Genomic DNA, 17591 nt, shown 5'->3' with positions numbered 1-17591 from the left:
GCCCCATCACCAACATCACTCTAGCTTGTACCACGTGAAGATGCAAACTGCTCTGTTAATCCCCCAAACAAGGCAGAGCTCCAGGTCAGAGGAGGCCTTGAGTGAAAACTCAGCTCCAAACACCACCACCTTTGACTCTGCCTTCCTCCCCAGCCACACCTCTTCACAGGAGCTCACATGTCCTAGGGCACAGCAAGGAAAACCAGGCTTTAAGGGGGTGGAGGTTTTATGGGGAAGGGGACTGTCACTGAGGCAGCCACACAGATATCCAGAGCCTAGTTTTGCATGCTTTTGTAGATTCGAACACCTACTGAAAGCAAGGGGAATGCTGTGCGTGTGCTCTAGTCAATGGGATGCCTGAACTACTGCAGTTCTAACGATCTGTGCAGTACCGATTAGCAAACCAGACCAGATAAGATACAGAACATTGCCTTCCTCTGTGATCACTCAATATAATATTTCACCCAAATGCCTCAAATTTATGCTTTCCCTCCTCCTCTTCACTTCAACAGTGCCCTTCTGTCATCCTGTGCTCTCAAAGTTGTGGCTGCACCGCAGTCTTAGGGAAAGGCTTGCTTTCTCATGGCATCCTGACACTGAGCAGAAGCAGAGGATAAAGATGTTTTGTGACACCTTCAGCACAAGCATGCTCAAGGAGTTTGGATAAGTGTAGGGTGATGAGCTCATCCCTGCCTACTTCCCGTTCTCAGAGCTCCTCTGAACCACATCTCGGACCTCTAATACAATGGGCATGGTTCCAACACAGAGCTGTCTGTTTTCTCAAGGACTGTGACCCAGTCCGAGCCAACCCAACCCCACAACAACACCCCCTTAATCAGCTGTGCTGCCTGGGGCTGGGATCTGGGATCACTGCCCTAAGACACAATGTCCTATTACTGTGCATATTTCTGTAGAGAGAAAATAAAATGTCATTGGGATGGGATAATTGCAGTGGAATTTGTCTTCAAAGCCTGAAATAATGACAGAATTTCTGGAAGTCATTTCTGCCTGTCTGTCATCAGCCCTGAAAGGTTAACAGAATAATTGGAAGTTTAAAATTAATGTTGTGCAGAGCAACTGAATATAGTGCATCAAATCTGATGTGATCAGACTAACCCAGGTGGTAAAGTGGCTGGGAAAACCAATTTCCAGTCTGAGGTGAGAGACAGCTGTAAGAACGATTTTTTAAAATTCAAGAAAGTGCTTCCTTGCTCCTTACTAATACATTGACAGCTGGAATTGCTCCATGAGCTCCTTAAGACCGCATGGTCCATTTCTCACTGATTATTTGTGACCTCCCTGGCCAGCTTTTCTCTAAAAAGCATTAATAACTCTGAATTAAATTAGTTATTTGAGAGCTAAAAAATTAGCGCTACTTCTGAGTGCTCCATGGTACTGTCTTATATCTGTAATACCAGCAGACACAGCCTACAAACATCAGAAACTTGGCCACGTTCCCTTTCCTGGTACCTTGGAAGCACAAAACACAGAGGTTCCCCCAAAAAGCTGATCCAGTCCTGCAGCTGCTGCAGTTAAACTGAGGGCCCTACAAGTGACAAAGAATTCGCGAACCATCAGGACAACCCAAGTGCTACCCTCTCAGTCACATTAAGTGCTTTGTTAAGACTAAGCAGATGCTTAAGTGTCTCTGTCTCCAGACTACACAAATATGCAAGACAGTCGGTTCTGAAGCACAGCTGGCCACTGTTTCCATCTCATATGGGGTCTGAGAATGGATCTAAGGAGCATCACAGGTTTGTGGGAATACCAGAAAGATGTTTCATGTTAAGAGCCTACAGGAGTCCCCAGGCAGGTGTTTACTGTTAGGAAGAAAGATCCTGGGGGTACTCAATAGTGCTTTCACCACACTCCTAGCAGAATCAAGGGTCATCAGGGGGGTGTCTACCTGTTGTAGCTCTTGTTTATGTGTTGTCTTCCAATCCTTTTCTGGTGGGAGTTAAAAGGACCACATGAGCAAAGAAAGCTAAGCAGAACAGACCAACAAGACAGACGGACGAAGGCAGACAAATTGGCATCCCTCAGAGACAGGCACACAGCAGCAGCAACGTTCCTGCATGTGGACAGAGAACCATGAGCAGGGAGGACTGCTCAGGAAAACTGCTGCGCATGTCAAACCCCAGCTCCGGTGGGAGTGAGGGGAAAGCTGGCCCAAGAGCTCTCACAAAGGATGCTGAAAAAGCTGCAGTGCACAGCAGCCTGACCTAAAGGCTATCAGAGTTAACGCAAATACTCCCTGGCCCCAGGAGCAGGAGCTAAAGGCTGTGTCTACAGCAGAAAAATGAATCTCCTGTGGGTGTGAGGTACTAGTGCCTGCTGCAGGACGTGCAGCTGTGGCTTGGCTAACCAGCCTTGTGGTGCTGGACCAGTGCAGCAGCAGCAAACCACTGGGTGGGGGTAAAAGCTTACCACGGAGGCAGTGCTAAGTAATGAACGCAGCATAGCTGGTCTGTGCTGATGCCCGAGCAGGCCTGTTCTGCCCACTCCTCTCCTTTTTGCCAGCACAAAGTGAGTGAAATTACTCACCTCTCTGCCTGCCTCTGCACAAGCAGAAAGGAGCAGGCTGTCCCCAGACTGAGACTCCTCACACTGCCAGGGCAAAGCCAGGACCCTCATCCAGCTGCTCGTGAGGACACAGCCCTGCCCTCCCAATGTCTGCAATGTCTCGTTTCCATGTCTACTAAATGCTCTTCTCATTTGATTACAATCAATGAAAAGACAACAGACCTTTAAGAAGGCCCCCAGGGGATTAGCAGCAGTTCTGCTGAAGGTATCAGCCTCTGTATGGGCCATGCAGGTGATGGGAAAGTCATTTCCACATATAAATCCCACTCCTGCTCCCTAAATAGCTGTAGGCTCAGAGCTAGAAAGGAGGCCAAGACTACTGACTGTCAAACAATTTTAACTTGACACTGACAATGGGCCGATTGTCAAGGCACATAACATAAATTTTGGCTTGACTTCAACTCAAAAAAAAGGCAACAGAGTCCTGTTACATACAGGTGTAACACCCAAAATAGAAGTGCACGCTAGTCAGCATGGGAAATGAGGTGAGTAAAGGACACAGGGAAACTTCAGGGTTAAAACTGGATCTCTCTCTCAGAAAGCAATCAAGAAAATAAGTATAATTGGCAACTCTTTCCCACACTCATTCTGTGTGAGCAACTGCTTGATTCACTGACCAAGCCACGAGTGCTGCCCCCAAACCCGCTGCTCCAACCTCAGTCCATTTTTTGCTGATTCTGAGCATTTTGTTTCAAACATCGCCACCGTGTGGGAGCTGCCTGGAAGGACTGAGGAGTCACCAGAAGCATTGCTCCTTCCTGAAGCCGGGAAGAGCCACCACACAGTGCTGAGGTCGAGCTGGTTACTGCACACAGACACTTCTGTGCCCCTCTTTAAAGATGACTGTAGCTCTCAGCAGCTGAGCTGAGAACCTCTGAACTACAGCTATCCTACCTGAGAGGCTGGGACAGGTCCCCAGCACAGCTGATACCAACCTGAGCGTGCCTCATCCCAGCTCTGAGACACTCAAGCCCTGAATCCTGATCTCAGGTGGTTAAACAAAAGCTGAATCAAAGTACCTTACATTATACTGTTCCTGCTAACAAAGCACCGATACCGCTTTGCAATGAAATCAAGCTGTAGGAATGCAAGGTCAGAACCTATCAACAGCTGAAGAACTGAAAGGTCCTGAGTTAATCCTTTGAAGGAACAGAAAATCAGATCCTCAGCTGGTGCAAACTGGCAGAAACCCATTGACTTGCAAAGCTATGCGGGTTTGCACCAGCTGAAGATTTTGCTCATACCTGTCCTTCTGCACACCCTGGAAACTGTTTAAAATTATTTTATTTTATTTTATTTTTTAAATGAAAATGCTTACTTAAATGGCAGGAGAAATATCTCACCTGTCGAATCAGTGAATGGATAAACATATGACAAAACAATGTCGTGGCATGGAAACAACTCTAGGTAATGGAAGAGTAATCAGCAAAGATGATTACCTGTGGCTTATTGACTCTGCGTGTAAGTCTGGGAGGTGGCTGTGTTGTGACAGTAGAGGAAGAGAGGGCAGAGGAAGAGAGAGGAGCAGATGAAGAGAATGCTTTTGAGTCTGCAGTCTTTTGAAGAAAAGAAAATTTGGTCAGCTTGGCACACGCACTCTTATCACAATCACTCCTAGTGATAAGAGCATTTGCTATGCAGTAAAATTTGATGCACACACAGCAAACTGAACTCCATGCAAGGGCAGGTGCAGTTTCCTAGCTGGTTTGTCTGAACTCACCACCTCATTCTGTTTTGAACATGCAAGTTACACCTGTAGAAAATGCTGCTAAAAATACATCCAGATGGTAAACAGCATAGATTTTACACAGCTTTCAATATGCTTCTGGTTATGATTCAAGCAGAAATCACGCCATTTGTCCTAAGATTTCCCAGTGTGAAATGTGTCATCTTAGAAACCACAGTCCTTCATTATTTAACATCGGCTAGATAGGGCATGCCAAGGAGGCTATCACATTGCATTCAAGAAGCTACTTATAACGCTATGATGTTGAGCTCTCAAAACTCCCACTCCTGTACAAGGTAGCATGAGGATGCTGTCATGTATTTTGGCTGGCTGTAGCCCACAATGGACACCAAGCCAACTGAGGGCTGCAAAGTAAGGCAGAAGACTGCGGGCAGAAGATGTAGAAACCACTAGAGGGTTCCCCTGTGTTCCCTCTTGTAACATACCTAAATACTCTTGGGGGAAAGTAACACTTGGTCTAATTCGCATTTGGGGCTGGACTACGTCACAGCATTTTGGGTATGCAAAATTAATAAATTCCACTCAAAGCACAGATAAGAAGCAAACCTCCCTGACTTAGTCTTGCACATCCAAAACTAAAGCTCACTAATGCACAGACTCCACGATCAACCATCCTGCACTTCCACAGCAAGGAATCGTTTTTGTGATTCCACAAGCCAGGCTGACATTTACAAGAAGTGCTTGCATTAAGGGGGAAGAAATAAATCCCATTACCAAAGATGGTCCATTGCACACTGGAAAATCTTTGAATATCAAATAATTGCCTGTATTCTATGTGGTGAATTACAGGGGCATGAGGCCTGTGTGATACTTTTATCCAACCTAGGTTGGATGGGACTTTGAGCAACCTGATTTAGTGGGAGGTGTCCCTGCCGTGGCAGGGGGGCTGAAACTAGACGATGTTTAAGGCCCCTTCCAACCCAAACCATTCTGTGATTCTATGATCTGACACATCTGGTAACAGCCACTGTCTGGGACAGTCACCTCTTTAGACATGACCAATTGAGTCAGTGCTGTGCTACTCTAGAATAATTCTCACTACACTACTCCTGAGCCCTGTTCTAAAATTTTTTGACCTGCTGTCCAGTGAATGCCACTGGTGAATCCTGGATGAAGGTCTTACAGTCACCAACAGGACACGTGGCAGCCACTGGCTTTGTGGGGCCAGCAGAGCAGCGCAAACCCCAACACACTGGTAAAATCAGGGATTCAGAGCAGTGCACACACATGCAGGAGAAGTACCTTATTTTCCCCGCTTTGAAACTTTCCCAGATCACCTTTCCTCACGCCTCTTTTCTCTGCTTTACCTCCCTGCACAATAGCCATTAGCTCCTGACATAACTGGTTGTCCTCATAGGAACTCAGAGGTCTCTTTTCTGGGCTCACACGCATGTCTAGCTGGGACGGTTTCAGGCAGCGCTCAACAGAGATCTTGGGACCAGCATAGGAACCCTGCTCGGGGTTACTGCTGCCCTCTCTGGTCTTCTGGAGCCAGGCTTGGCTGCCAGGGGTGCCACGCTGCTCTGTGAGGATGCTTTCAGGGCTCCCACCTGCCCAGCGAGGGGAGTTAGAGTAGCTCGCGCCAGGAGACGGGGAGCCAACAAACTTTTCTTCGCTCTGCGGAGTGGCCTGATAGGAACTGCGAGCGGAGGACTGAGGTCTGGATGAATAAGAGGGCAATGGGGATTTAATGGACCTGGGAGTCGAGGAGCCCGAGAGATGAGAGTGGTGGAGGCTGACCGAGGGGGAAGGGCTGGCTGCAGCAGAAGGCGCGAGAGAGTCAGTGTGAGGGAGGGAGGCTTCAGGCGGAGGAGGCAATGGAGGAGTTATGGCAGGAGTGGTGCTAGGAGACACTCCCACGGTCAGAGCAATCCACTCGGATGTGACCGCCTGCACCTCTGGAGATAAGGCGCGGCGTGCGAAAGGCAAAGGCGGAGGAGTTGGTGTATGGAGCAGCTCAGAGCTGGGAGACTTTAAGGAGACAAAAGCAGAAGAGAAAAAGAAAGAAATGAACAAAAATAAGAAAGGAAAATACAAAGCAACTGAGCAAAAGTAAAAGGAGAGTGAGCGAGCATGGAGAGGAGCAGATCTGTGATCAAGCATGTGCGTAAGTTTTCCACGGACAGGCGCACCCTGTCAGAGAACGTGCTGTCCACAGCTACCCCAACCACAGAGTCCAGTCCTCATCTGTGCTCCTAATGCATTTTCCCAGTCTTTACCAGTATTCCAGACACAAAATGTCTTGTGGAAGACCTTACACTTTTTACCATATGCCCAAAGTCCCTCAGGGAGCAGTTGAAGCCATCATCCAGGATAGCAACATAGCGTTTGACTGGCCTGGCAGTAATACCCGGGACTTCAGCAGCTCACATTATGAAAGCAGTCAGAATTCATTGCTGCATTGAATTTTGACTTTATCCAACCCTACCATAAGTAATTCCTGCTCCTCAAGAAAATTGCATTGCTGAAGCCATGGAGGAGAAACAGATCAAAAAAAAACCTGCTATGGCTATTTAGACTCTGGATGATTAAAGTCCTATGTTTATAAAGGTAGAGCACAGGACCAAATTCTGCCCTAGTCTGTTACTATCAGCAACATCAGTGAGATCAACTACATTAGCACTGATTAGATTGTTTCTCAGTTCTCTGCCAAGTTAGGCGGAAAAGTATGGAAGAGAACTGCTTTACTAAGAAGGAATCAAAGGAGTAGCAAAGGAAACCAAAGAAAGTTGGTTACAATTCCTTCCACCAAAGGGAGAAGAGCTTGCAGAGAGCTGGTGGCAGAGGGGCCACAGCTACAAAGAGACTGCCAAGCTCAAATGGAAAAATGCATCTGGGGACCACTTTCACAGGAAACCCCAAAGAAGCAACAAGCCTCTCCTCCTTACACAGGAGGTAAGAATAAAACCACTCCTTTTAGGGACAATCCACACAAACTCCAGGCTTGAGTCACAGAAGTCTTTCCCGTCTGTCCTGTACTGTACATCCCCTCCTCCTGATCCCAATTCTCAACTTTCATTCCTTGCAGTCTCGACCTCAGAACAACCTTACTTCAGTCCCAAGTGAGAAAAGGGATGCACCAGAACCTCACAGACACATCCTCGACATGTATGCTGACCTTCGAAAGTGTGAGTATTTGCAGAATGAGAGCAAAACAAAGGGATTTAGAGACTCACTGCCTCCCTGACACCTTTTCCATGGCAAACGTTCTGGGATTCCAACATTCCCCATGCAGTTATCTGCTGCTATTTTGATTTCTGGTTTGAACTGTAGTATGGTTTATAGTGAAATCATGAGAGATCCCAGAGAGGTCTGCTCTCTAAACTTGAGCTCATTTAGCAAGAGTTGCAAATACTGCAGCACACCCTCGTGACCTTGTCTCCTAAAATCTTGGTCCTGATCTGGAACATTTTGGAGTAAAGGTATGGCACGATTCAAACCGACTGGGATCCATAGTAACAGCTCCTATGGCACATAACAGTCCATGATAATGCTCTTTTAATAATCGTAATAAAAAATCCACTCATCACAGTGGAGGCCTGTAAACACCCACTCAGGAGAGGTTGGATCACCGATTCATTCCATCTTTGGCAGTGAAACTTATTCGGATGGCTATTAACTATAGCCCTTTCGCCCTGGCTTGAATTCAAGCTACAGATCAGAGAAGAAAAACTGAGTCTCCAAATCCCCAAATTACCCATTCATTAACCTTTCTGGTAAATGAAACATCACCTCTTCCTGCAGTTTCAGCATCCTGCAGGGAGCACAAGGGCTTTACAGTGCAGATCACTAGTGTTAGCTAGATCTTTTCCCACCTATTGTTTCCTGCACAATAATGGCAACATCCCTCTGTTCCACAAGGTGCAGTAACTGGCTGCAGCCAGTCCAAATACCTGTGGTGAAGCTGTCATGCTGCGGTTAGGGGAGAGGGACATAGGTGGGTCTGGATAATCAATGGCATTCTTGACCACTGGCCGTTTGAGTACTTCCACGTAAGTGACGGGGAAGATGCCTTGGCGAGTGGTGCCAGAGATTCTTCCTTCATACCAGTTCTCATCCACTCGTCGAATCAATGTGATCCTTTCACCCTGTCGAAAGAATGGCAATGGAGTTCTGACTTCAACATAATAACATATGATCATTCCAAAGCATATTACGCTTTTAATCTTGCTGCAGATGATTTAAAATAATCTGTGGCTCTCAGCCTCCCTTATTCCCAAATTATGTGGTTCTTACACTAATCTCTGGGTGGGAATGATACTTGTCTATTCAGAGAAGGAGATGCAGATCTTCTGGTGCTCTTTCATGCTGCCTACAGACTCAGTTACACTTACCTCATGTTTTCAAGACTATATGTACTAAAGCCACATAAAAAAATTGAATGACTGTGAGACCTTTAGGGGTATGAGGTGTACAGGGAGTAAGCACCAGTCTGCAGTTTAAACTAGGTGTCTGTATGATCTCTCATGTTTTGCTGACAAATGAAGTGACTTCCAGACTCTTAATATAAACTACAAGTGCCACCTTCACTTACAATGAAAAGAAGGCTGACAAGATATAAATTGATCATCAAAAAAACTTGAGTTGGTTGAGAGATTAAATAGCATTTCTCTGTAAACATGCCTGACTGCTCTGAACAGCCATTCCACAACCCATTCCTATTCTCTGACTCTGCAATCAAATGTAGGCAGTCACTCCAGCACCACAGAACCTTGCCTGCCTCTGCTTAACAATGTAGGTTGTAGAGTAAAAGAAGGGGAAAACAGCTTTCTTCTTGTCAAATCACCATTTTCATATGACTGTATGCATCTCCACTGGGGAGGATCAGACCACTAAACACTTGATCTTGTTGTAGCTTTCATTTGGAAATTGCAAGTTGCTAGCATAAAAAAAAAACACTTTTGTCTGGGTTCAATTCAATAGCACAACAGAAATCCCACCTTTCTGAAGGACATTTCCACTTGGGTGTCCCCATTGAAGTTGAACTTAGCAATAGCGTCTCCATATTCCAATACTTGCAATGGTGATGGCTTTTTGGGCTGAGCTTTCTCAGCTGGTGGAAGGAGCTAGAATGAACAAACAAAATCAAGTGATAAACATGCAAAAAGTTCATGAAGTGGTCACTGGAGAAAGGGAGTGAGAAAAGAGAACATTTCCAGCTACCTCTATGTATGATCGTGGGAAGATGCCAACTCTGCCATGGTGTTCACCTTCATACCAGTTCTGGTCAATCTGCTTGTAAATGTAAACAATATCTCCTTTTTGCAGAGGAAGTTCCCTGTTAACAACACAAGCACTCCATCAGAATATCACTGAAGATCAGATGTGTTAACTGTCCAGCAACTCATAGGTACCAAGATCTGCATCAGCCCTATTGATATATCACACTCCAACCAAAGTGAAAGCTACATGCTGAGAATTATTATCCTGTTCACACTGCGATGTGCAGGGACTCTCTTGTTCTTTTGAATCGTGTCAAAAAAGCAGACCTATGAGGGCCCTACTGACCACACAACCTCCCCGCAGGATTGGGGTCAAACTCAAGCAACAGATGCCACTGGCTGGTTTCTGTGTTGGATATGGAAGGACTGAAAGTTCTGCTCAATTCCTGTTTTGAAAACAGGCATTACACAAGAGCTTTCGAAAAGGACACATGATTTTAATGGAAACTAATTTGCTGATTAGATGACCTCTCTCACACACAAATGTTGATCCTTATTATGCTTATGGTCAGCCAGTACAACCACTGACCTCACCTGGCCTAAAAACTGGGATTTCAATCCAGAGTCTTCAGTGCTAAAATTATCAATATCTGCACCTTGAGGAACAACCACTGTGGGAAGCTTGTACTAGGCTTATAAATCTACTACATGGGTCCTCACAAGAAAACCCAGCCTTTCTTACCATGATTTTCACAAGCTCTGCTTTATTTTTGTTTGGTACTCTGGTATGTTCTCCTCTAGGGATACATCAGTTAATCCTTACATTTGCTTCAGTTTTATTACAGGTCCTGGGGAGATGTTGTGTAAATCATTACAAATCATCACCTATAGAACATAGAACAAAACCATCCCAGGGCGTTAGCACCTGAGAAGGAAAACAGCTGCTCCTTCACTGAAATCTGCTTTTCTTTCTTCCCTCCTTAGCAATGTTAAAATGAGAGACTCTCCAGGTTCATGAAAAGGCAAATGCAAAAAGTAAGGTTCTTGTTCTTGTTTGATTCATCACAAGGACCACAACAGAGTTTGAAGGTACAATGCCACTAGAAACATCTGCTAGTTTTTCCACAGATATCAGGGGAGCAGTGACCAGTCTGTATCCTTACAGTTCCTGAATCAGGAAAACCCTGAGTCAAAGGCCCAGCTACATGATTAGAACTAGGCACCTGTTTAAATCTCTTGCTGACCCTGAGAAAGAAGACATTTTCCTAAAGGACCATTACAGGCTATGACCTGCAAGATTCGTATTACTTTCACCTGCCATATTGTGAACTTTGTTTTGACTGAGTTGCTGGAAAGACACACTCAAATCCAATGGCATGAAACTTCATAAATGCTGCATCCTAGGGGAAAAGACAGAGGAAGAACACCAAAAGCAATAGTAACAAGCTATACTCACTTCAGCGTCTGCGCTTTAAAGTCAAACTTGGCTCTAGCAGGTCTCATCTAGAGATCAAAAAAAAAAAAATAATTAGCACATTAAGATAATAATTAGGGTTTCCATCCTCTTCTAAGGAAAAACAACCCAAACTCTTCTATAGCTACCATTAGTCTAGGGAAGGATGTTGAATGCAGGTATTCTGCTACAAGCTGGTGTGCAACTGGTATGACAGTTCAAATATGCTGGATGGGTCTCCCTTACCAAGGCAAAAAGTGGTATAACACTTTTGGTATAACCATAATTAATGCTCTAAAGAAAAGGGATTTAACAGCAGTAAACGTTTAAATTTGACAAACCCTGGTTAACAAGAGCTGCTCCAGTAACTACAGTTACCGGGACTCGAAAAAAAATCCCCTCAGTGTCTGAATCAGAAAGCAAAATTAACCAGCTGAGGGAAAAAAAAAAAAAAAAAAAAAAAAAGGATTTTATTTGATGTGGCTCTTTACTGATTATTACCTGGCCTTGACGAATTCTACAATGTGATCCAAGTATGGATTGGTAGCAAAGAGACGAAGGTCAGGAGGAAGTACAAATAAATTAGGCCTGTGCATAAAAAACATCTTCAGTGGCTAAAAAGCCAAAGAGGACATGATGACAGCAGGCCTAGGCTTCAAAACATGATTTAGCTGGCTGTTTTTCTGATAGCTACTGAATACTCAGACAATTTAAAAGTCATTTTGGTAATGAAGCATAAGATAAGAAGTAGATGCATTTATATGGCACAACTGCATTTGAAGCTACGTAAACAAGGGGCAGACAAATGTACTCCATCCACATGGTGACCACCTCACCCACTGCCACTGTGCTGCACCTCTGGGGAAACACAGGAGCTGTAAAGAGCCACAGCAGCAATCCGTAAGGCAGGAGATAGCATGTGGCCAGCACACCTGGCCTAACATCCAGGGAGAGTCTAGGGAGAACTGCCTCGGGCTCAGGGAAAAAAAACACATCTATCTCCTCCTTTGTCTCTTTCAGAAAGACTGACCAGGTTGTACTCAGTGGAACATGCTGAGACTTTTTCCGTTTTTTTCCCAAGGACATTAAGCATGTTTAGATAGGAGAAGAAACAATCTTTTTTTTTTTTTTTAAAAAAAAAAAAAACAAAAAACAAAACAAAACAAAAAAAAAAAAAACACAACAACTATGAAACAGTCGCATGGCCAGAATCAACAAGACATGAAGTTTCTAAGCATAAGGCACAGACAAGAAGGCGATGTAGCAATATGATGCAAAGGATGTAGAATGCCTTTGATTTACTACAAGTAGCTGATATTTAAAGGCATGCATCACAGGTGTGCACCAGCAATTCTCAGCAGGCATGCTTTAACATATGCAGCTTGGTATAGAGATATCTATTAAATTACCAGGCACAAGAGTCAAAGCAGTTCTAAATGAAGCCAGAATGGGAAAGGGGAAAAGGGATAAAAAAAAACAAACGACATTCTCCGAAGAGCTAATGTTGGCCTACAGCACAACATTGTGAGAGGCAAATATTGCTTTGGGTCAAGCAGCAGACTGAGGTAACTAAAACAGACCTCTGACCCAGATTTCCTCTTTGCTGTATCGTCTACATTTAGGAGGTCCCCAAATCGTTCATTAGTGATAAACTGATGGTGCGTTGGAATAACCCCTGTGTGCCTTCTAGCTGCAATATCAGCTTCTTCTTGCTCACGTTTAAGCCGTCTCTGGTCCTCTAAAAGTTTCTGCCATAAAATTGCATAAAATGGGCAGTAAATTATCTAGTTAAGGCCATTTGAAAGCTGCCACAAATGTGACTTGCATAAAATTCCTGAGGTCCCAGCAAAACGCTGGAACTTTACAGTTCAACATAAAACACTGATTCTACTAATTACACCATACCCTTTGGTTTAGCAAGCACAAAAGTACATTCCCATTATCACATAACAGAAATCCAGCTCATACAGTGGATCTGATCCAACACTGATGGAAGTCAATGAGGTTTTCTAAGTTTTGGCCAGGTCTTGGGAACTTCTAAGAAAATTCGAAGCTTGCTGATAATGCAGGGGGCTGATGCAACACCCCCTCCAACCAATAAGGAGTTTCTCTCGACTTCCAAGAGACCTGAATCAGATCCACAGGTAAGTTGAGGCACCAAACCCCTCTGAGCTTTGAAAGGAGCTTGGGAGAGTGCCTAACCCACCTTCAGGTATCAGATTCTCCCATACTTCATTTTGGGTTCATGTAACACACTTCATGAAATAAACAAACCCCACAGAAATATTTTGGACTTCTTTAGGCTCTGGCACATTAATGGAAATGAGAATTCTCGGGAACCATGCAGAAGGGTTCTTGCACGTTTTGGGACTGACTGTAGGCTGAAGAGTTAGGCTCTTTGGTAACTTGTTTGGCAGTTGAAGTTGATGACCTTTGTAGGTCCCTTCCAACTGAATGATTTTATAATTTGAAGCCATCATGTCTTAGTGAACTCAGAGTTGTGCTCTTACATGAGTTTTCTTGCTGGATTTTGGCAGTGGGGGGATTACTGTTTCATGGAAGAAGAAAGCTAAAGGTATATTTTTCACATTGGAATTAAGAACAGATTTTACACACATTTCAAAACCCACACAAACATTATTTGAACTCAGAAAGGTAACATGATTCTTCAGTAAAATTGTTGCTTGGTTTTGTGTTTATTTATTAAACAAGCTCCCTAGAACGCAATCACTTTATAATTTCTTTAACCCAACTTGAATACGGTCAGTGCTGAACATCCTTTGTCGCTCTCTTAGTATTTCAGCTTGTCCATACATCACCTAGCCATTTCAAAAAGGGCTGATACATTCTGTTGACAATTTGAGATATCAAAGAATTCTAATCTGCATTGGGGAAAAGCTTCACACTTCCTGGTGGCTTGATACGCCTTACATTTGTTATTCAAAACCTGAGGACTCTTGCATGAAAATAAACCCTTTCTGACCAGCTTGATTAATACTGACTCAGGTGGCTTTCATGGAGAACAATAAAAATATAATTCACTTGTAGAAATACCATTTCAACTTTATCTGCAAGTACCAAGGTGTTATACCGCATCTCACATACCTCTCCAGCCTTTATACATTTTTAAAGCCCCCATATATTGCTTTGTGCAATTGATAAGAACTATCAGGTTCTTTTTGAATAAAAGCTAAACTGGACTACACATTATACAGTAAATTAGTGGCAAAAGTAGTATTAAAAATAAAACATACTAGGTCTACCTTTTTGCTCTAACTTCCAACATACATATCAATGCACATATAAGTTGTCCTTCTAAAAGAGTTACTGCTTTATTTCTTGCATGTAGAGCTGCCGCAACTGTTACTAGGCCACAAAAGAAGGCATTATAGGCATTATTACCTCTTTATCATCATAGCGTCTGCGGAGAATTTCTTCGGGAGTTTCCATGTAATCAAATGGTGCAAAATGCCTTGGTGATTCTGAATCTACTTCGAAACAACATAAGGAAGTTAAAATACAGATGGATTTATCTAGCATAACCAGAAAGGAAAAAAATAAATATATTTTAAAAATTTGCTTCCATTACAACGGTAAGGATTCTCAATTGCTATTGACCAAATTGCCAATCAGATGTTGATAATTTAACCATTTTCATTTTTTTCCCTTTTGGACTATACTTGTTAACAAAGATCCAAAACCAGGAAGAAAATAAAGGTACGGGAAAGAGTAAAAACACAGAAGGACTTTGTGAAGAAAAGATTTGCTGCCATCAAAATATGATTTGGCATTTTACTACTGAGAAAAGTTTAACACACACACACACACACACACACACACACACACACACAACATGACCTTGAGAAACTGCTCCTTACAGCAAATCATCTGGGTTTGTTTTATACTCCCATGTCTGCAAATGATATAGGACTAGAAATAACTCATGTTGAGATTCTTGCATCCCAGGAGCTGCTTGAGACCAACTGAACACGATGTGATTAGAAAGGCAGCAGAAATCGTTTCTCAGAAGTGCAGCTGTTAATATGTCCTGAACAAAAATGCTCAGCAAGACACGCAAAGGACATTAGACATACCAGAAAAAATACAATAAAATAAAAAATAGAGAGTCAGGGGATGCAAAGATGGGGGGTAAAAATGCAGGGATTGTGGAAGAAAAGGGGAGGAGAAAGGAAAGCAAGAAGACAGATGAAGGGACACTGGTAAAGAACACAAAAAGCCACCTCCTAGGTACGTCCCAAGTTCACTTTGCGGGTTGTTGTTTGTGTCCAAGCTGTGATATAGAGCATATGGGACTGGGTTCCCATTGTGTAAGGAGTCAGGAGTATCAGACCGGCCCATGGAGCTATCTCGGCTAGATCCCCTGGTGGGAAAATAGCTAAGCCTCTCCACAATGTCAAAGGAAGACAGGCGCCTGGGAGCCAGAGGCCTGCTTCTGGAGCACAGTCTGTGCTGGGAGTGGTGACTCTCATCTCCTGTGCTCCCCTGCAGCTGTATGGGGTCATCTGGGCTGTCGGGCCTGGGCATTGCTTGGGTTTCCAGGCAGCCTGGGGGTGGAGTCCTGCTGGACTTGTGTTGGAAGGGTTTTTTCAATCGGAAGGGGAGTGGGCTCATCAGGTAGACATTTCTGGGGAGTGTGTGTCTGTCCCCAAAGATATCCCCTTTGGAATCAGGGTTCCTGGAGGCCTGCTGCTGCTCATGCCTTCGGATGGTAGTGAACCTGGTGTAGGAAGCTGGGCATGTGCCTTTGCATCTGTTGATTTTATGCTTCTGAGGTCCGTTGAGGTTGCTGCTGCTGCCACCACTGTCATTGGATGCGTTTGAGAGGAGATCTATCTCATCTGTGCAAACTGAAAGTGTGTCCATAGGGATGGCATCACTGACATCCGAAGCTGTGTCCTCCACATTGCTGCAGGAGCGGGAGGATTTGTCTGCCAAGCTGGTGGCATCCTTCTCTTCTCGGTGTGTTTTTGGCAAATCCAGAAGAAACTCTGCGGAGTAGGCAGAACTCAGACAAGTTTTAGATTGGAGAGAAGTGGTGAACTTGCTTGGTCCGGTAGAAAAATCAAGCGCGGGCATTGATCGGGATCTCTGGATCAGCTGCTCAAAGGCACTGATACGGGAGGAAACGGTGTGTTTGGGGATCTGCTCTGAATCCTCTCTACTAAGGCCGTGCTCCATCCTGTCCTTTGCTTCATTCTCAAACTGAGATGCGATATCTCTCACACTGCAGGAGGAGACTGTGCTCAAATTGATCCTGGACCGGTTGATCTGATGCATGTCTTTATACAGCATTGTGAACTCCATCCCGCTCTTCCTGGAGGCAGGGAACAGGTAGCCTTTCCTAGAGTTGGTGCCATACTCCTGTAGGCTCATGGTACTGCCAGATTTGATGGCATACTCCTGCTTCGACTTCATCAACATGTCTTCTATGCTTTCCCCTATGTCTACCATAAAAGCTTTTTTATTATCAAACAAGGCAATGGAGCTACGAAGGTTTTCGCAACTTTGAGCTTTCTCATGAGATAGCAAGATACCCTTCTTGTCCTGCACAAGAGCAGCTGGAGCTGCTAGTTTGGGTTTGAATTTGGAAGGGAGGATTTCAGTAATGCAGGCTTTTGCAGCTGATAAGGGCTTCTTATTTTTACATGAGTGACCTAACATACCGGTATGACTAGCGTTAAAGGTTCGGCTATTAACTGAAGAGGGTGCAGTCATATGAGCATTCCCACCTTTACGATCCACTGGTAAGCATGCAGAATAAAATAAATACAACCTGTTAGCTTAAGTGCTAGAAAGCTATTGAGAAAGGAGAGAGAACATGCTTGGATTTCATACAATGCACTTTAAAGAAACAAAGTTCCAAAACATAAAGAAAAGCAGGAAGACACCGCACAACAAGCTGCACTTACAGGAGTAGGTGAAGTGCTGCTAATGTTTCTAAGCTGAGAGGCTTGGCCAGAAACAGGCCTGTTGCACTTTCAAGGTACCCTCCTAAAAAGTGCTGAGCATCATCAGCTTCCAGGGGAGCTGTGGCACTATGAAAAAGGGCGGCTGAACTCTGGGCAGGATCAGGGTGTCAGCACGAATGCAGAGGCACTAACATTGCAAAAACGGCTTAATGCACCAAGCCTGTAATCACACCTACTATGGTCTCACAACAGTGCATGTGCCAAAGAGTTTATTCCTGAGAGGGAGAAGAAAATCAAGGGCTGACTGTGCAAGCACAAGCATGCCACAATAGCTGGCCTGGTCAAAGAGCTGCTTGCTTAGAGATTTCCCATACCAGGAATAAGCTGAGTGTGCTTCAGACAGTGTAGTGTTGCCTGTGTTTGCTTTAAAAATCAAGAAGTCAAATGAGAACATTTTTTTTGACATCAGATCCAGACTGAGATGAGCTGTGACTGCATTTTTTTAGGTCTGTTTCCAATCTGAGTTCAAATTAAACTGTCAAAATAACCATTCAGGTTCAACTGCAGTTTGGGGAACAATTACTGTTTGACCAGATTTTGTTTTGTTCATCTCCAGTTTGACTCCTTGCCCTACAGGCCGGACATAATACTGAAAAACAGCTGGAAGATGGAGACAGAGACCTTTTTGGTGTGATGCACTATTTTTAGGGAGAGCA

The 17591-nt window shown here is 44.2% G+C and overlaps 1 protein-coding gene across 41 annotated transcripts in view; it reads right to left on the bottom strand.

Moving 5' to 3' along the window:
• SORBS1 (sorbin and SH3 domain containing 1) overlaps positions 1-17591 on the bottom strand; it is a 109882-nt gene that overhangs the window by 5246 nt on the left and 87045 nt on the right. For 12 of the 41 annotated variants that reach the window (XM_084526738.1, XM_084526734.1, XM_084526710.1 and 9 more), the window contains 6 exons: positions 14348-14433; positions 12526-12693; positions 10949-10995; positions 9494-9608; positions 9271-9396; positions 8224-8418 (listed from right to left, as the gene is read on the bottom strand). In XM_084526738.1, coding sequence (XP_084382864.1) covers positions 8224-8418; positions 9271-9396; positions 9494-9608; positions 10949-10995; positions 12526-12693; positions 14348-14433 — 737 coding nt within the window. Of the gene's footprint in view, positions 1-4022; positions 4140-5572; positions 6302-8223; positions 8419-9270; positions 9397-9493; positions 9609-10948; positions 10996-12525; positions 12694-14347; positions 14434-15186; positions 16708-17591 lie in introns of all 41 variants that reach the window. The other 29 variants (XM_084526745.1, XM_084526707.1, XM_084526744.1 and 26 more) reach the window with 5 other exon arrangements.

This window comes from Aythya ferina (genome assembly GCF_964211825.1).
Source record: "Aythya ferina genome assembly, chromosome: 7".
Classification (NCBI taxonomy): domain Eukaryota; kingdom Metazoa; phylum Chordata; class Aves; order Anseriformes; family Anatidae; genus Aythya; species Aythya ferina.
Note: the sequence above shows the minus strand (reverse complement) of the source record. Positions and strands in the feature narration are given on the sequence as shown.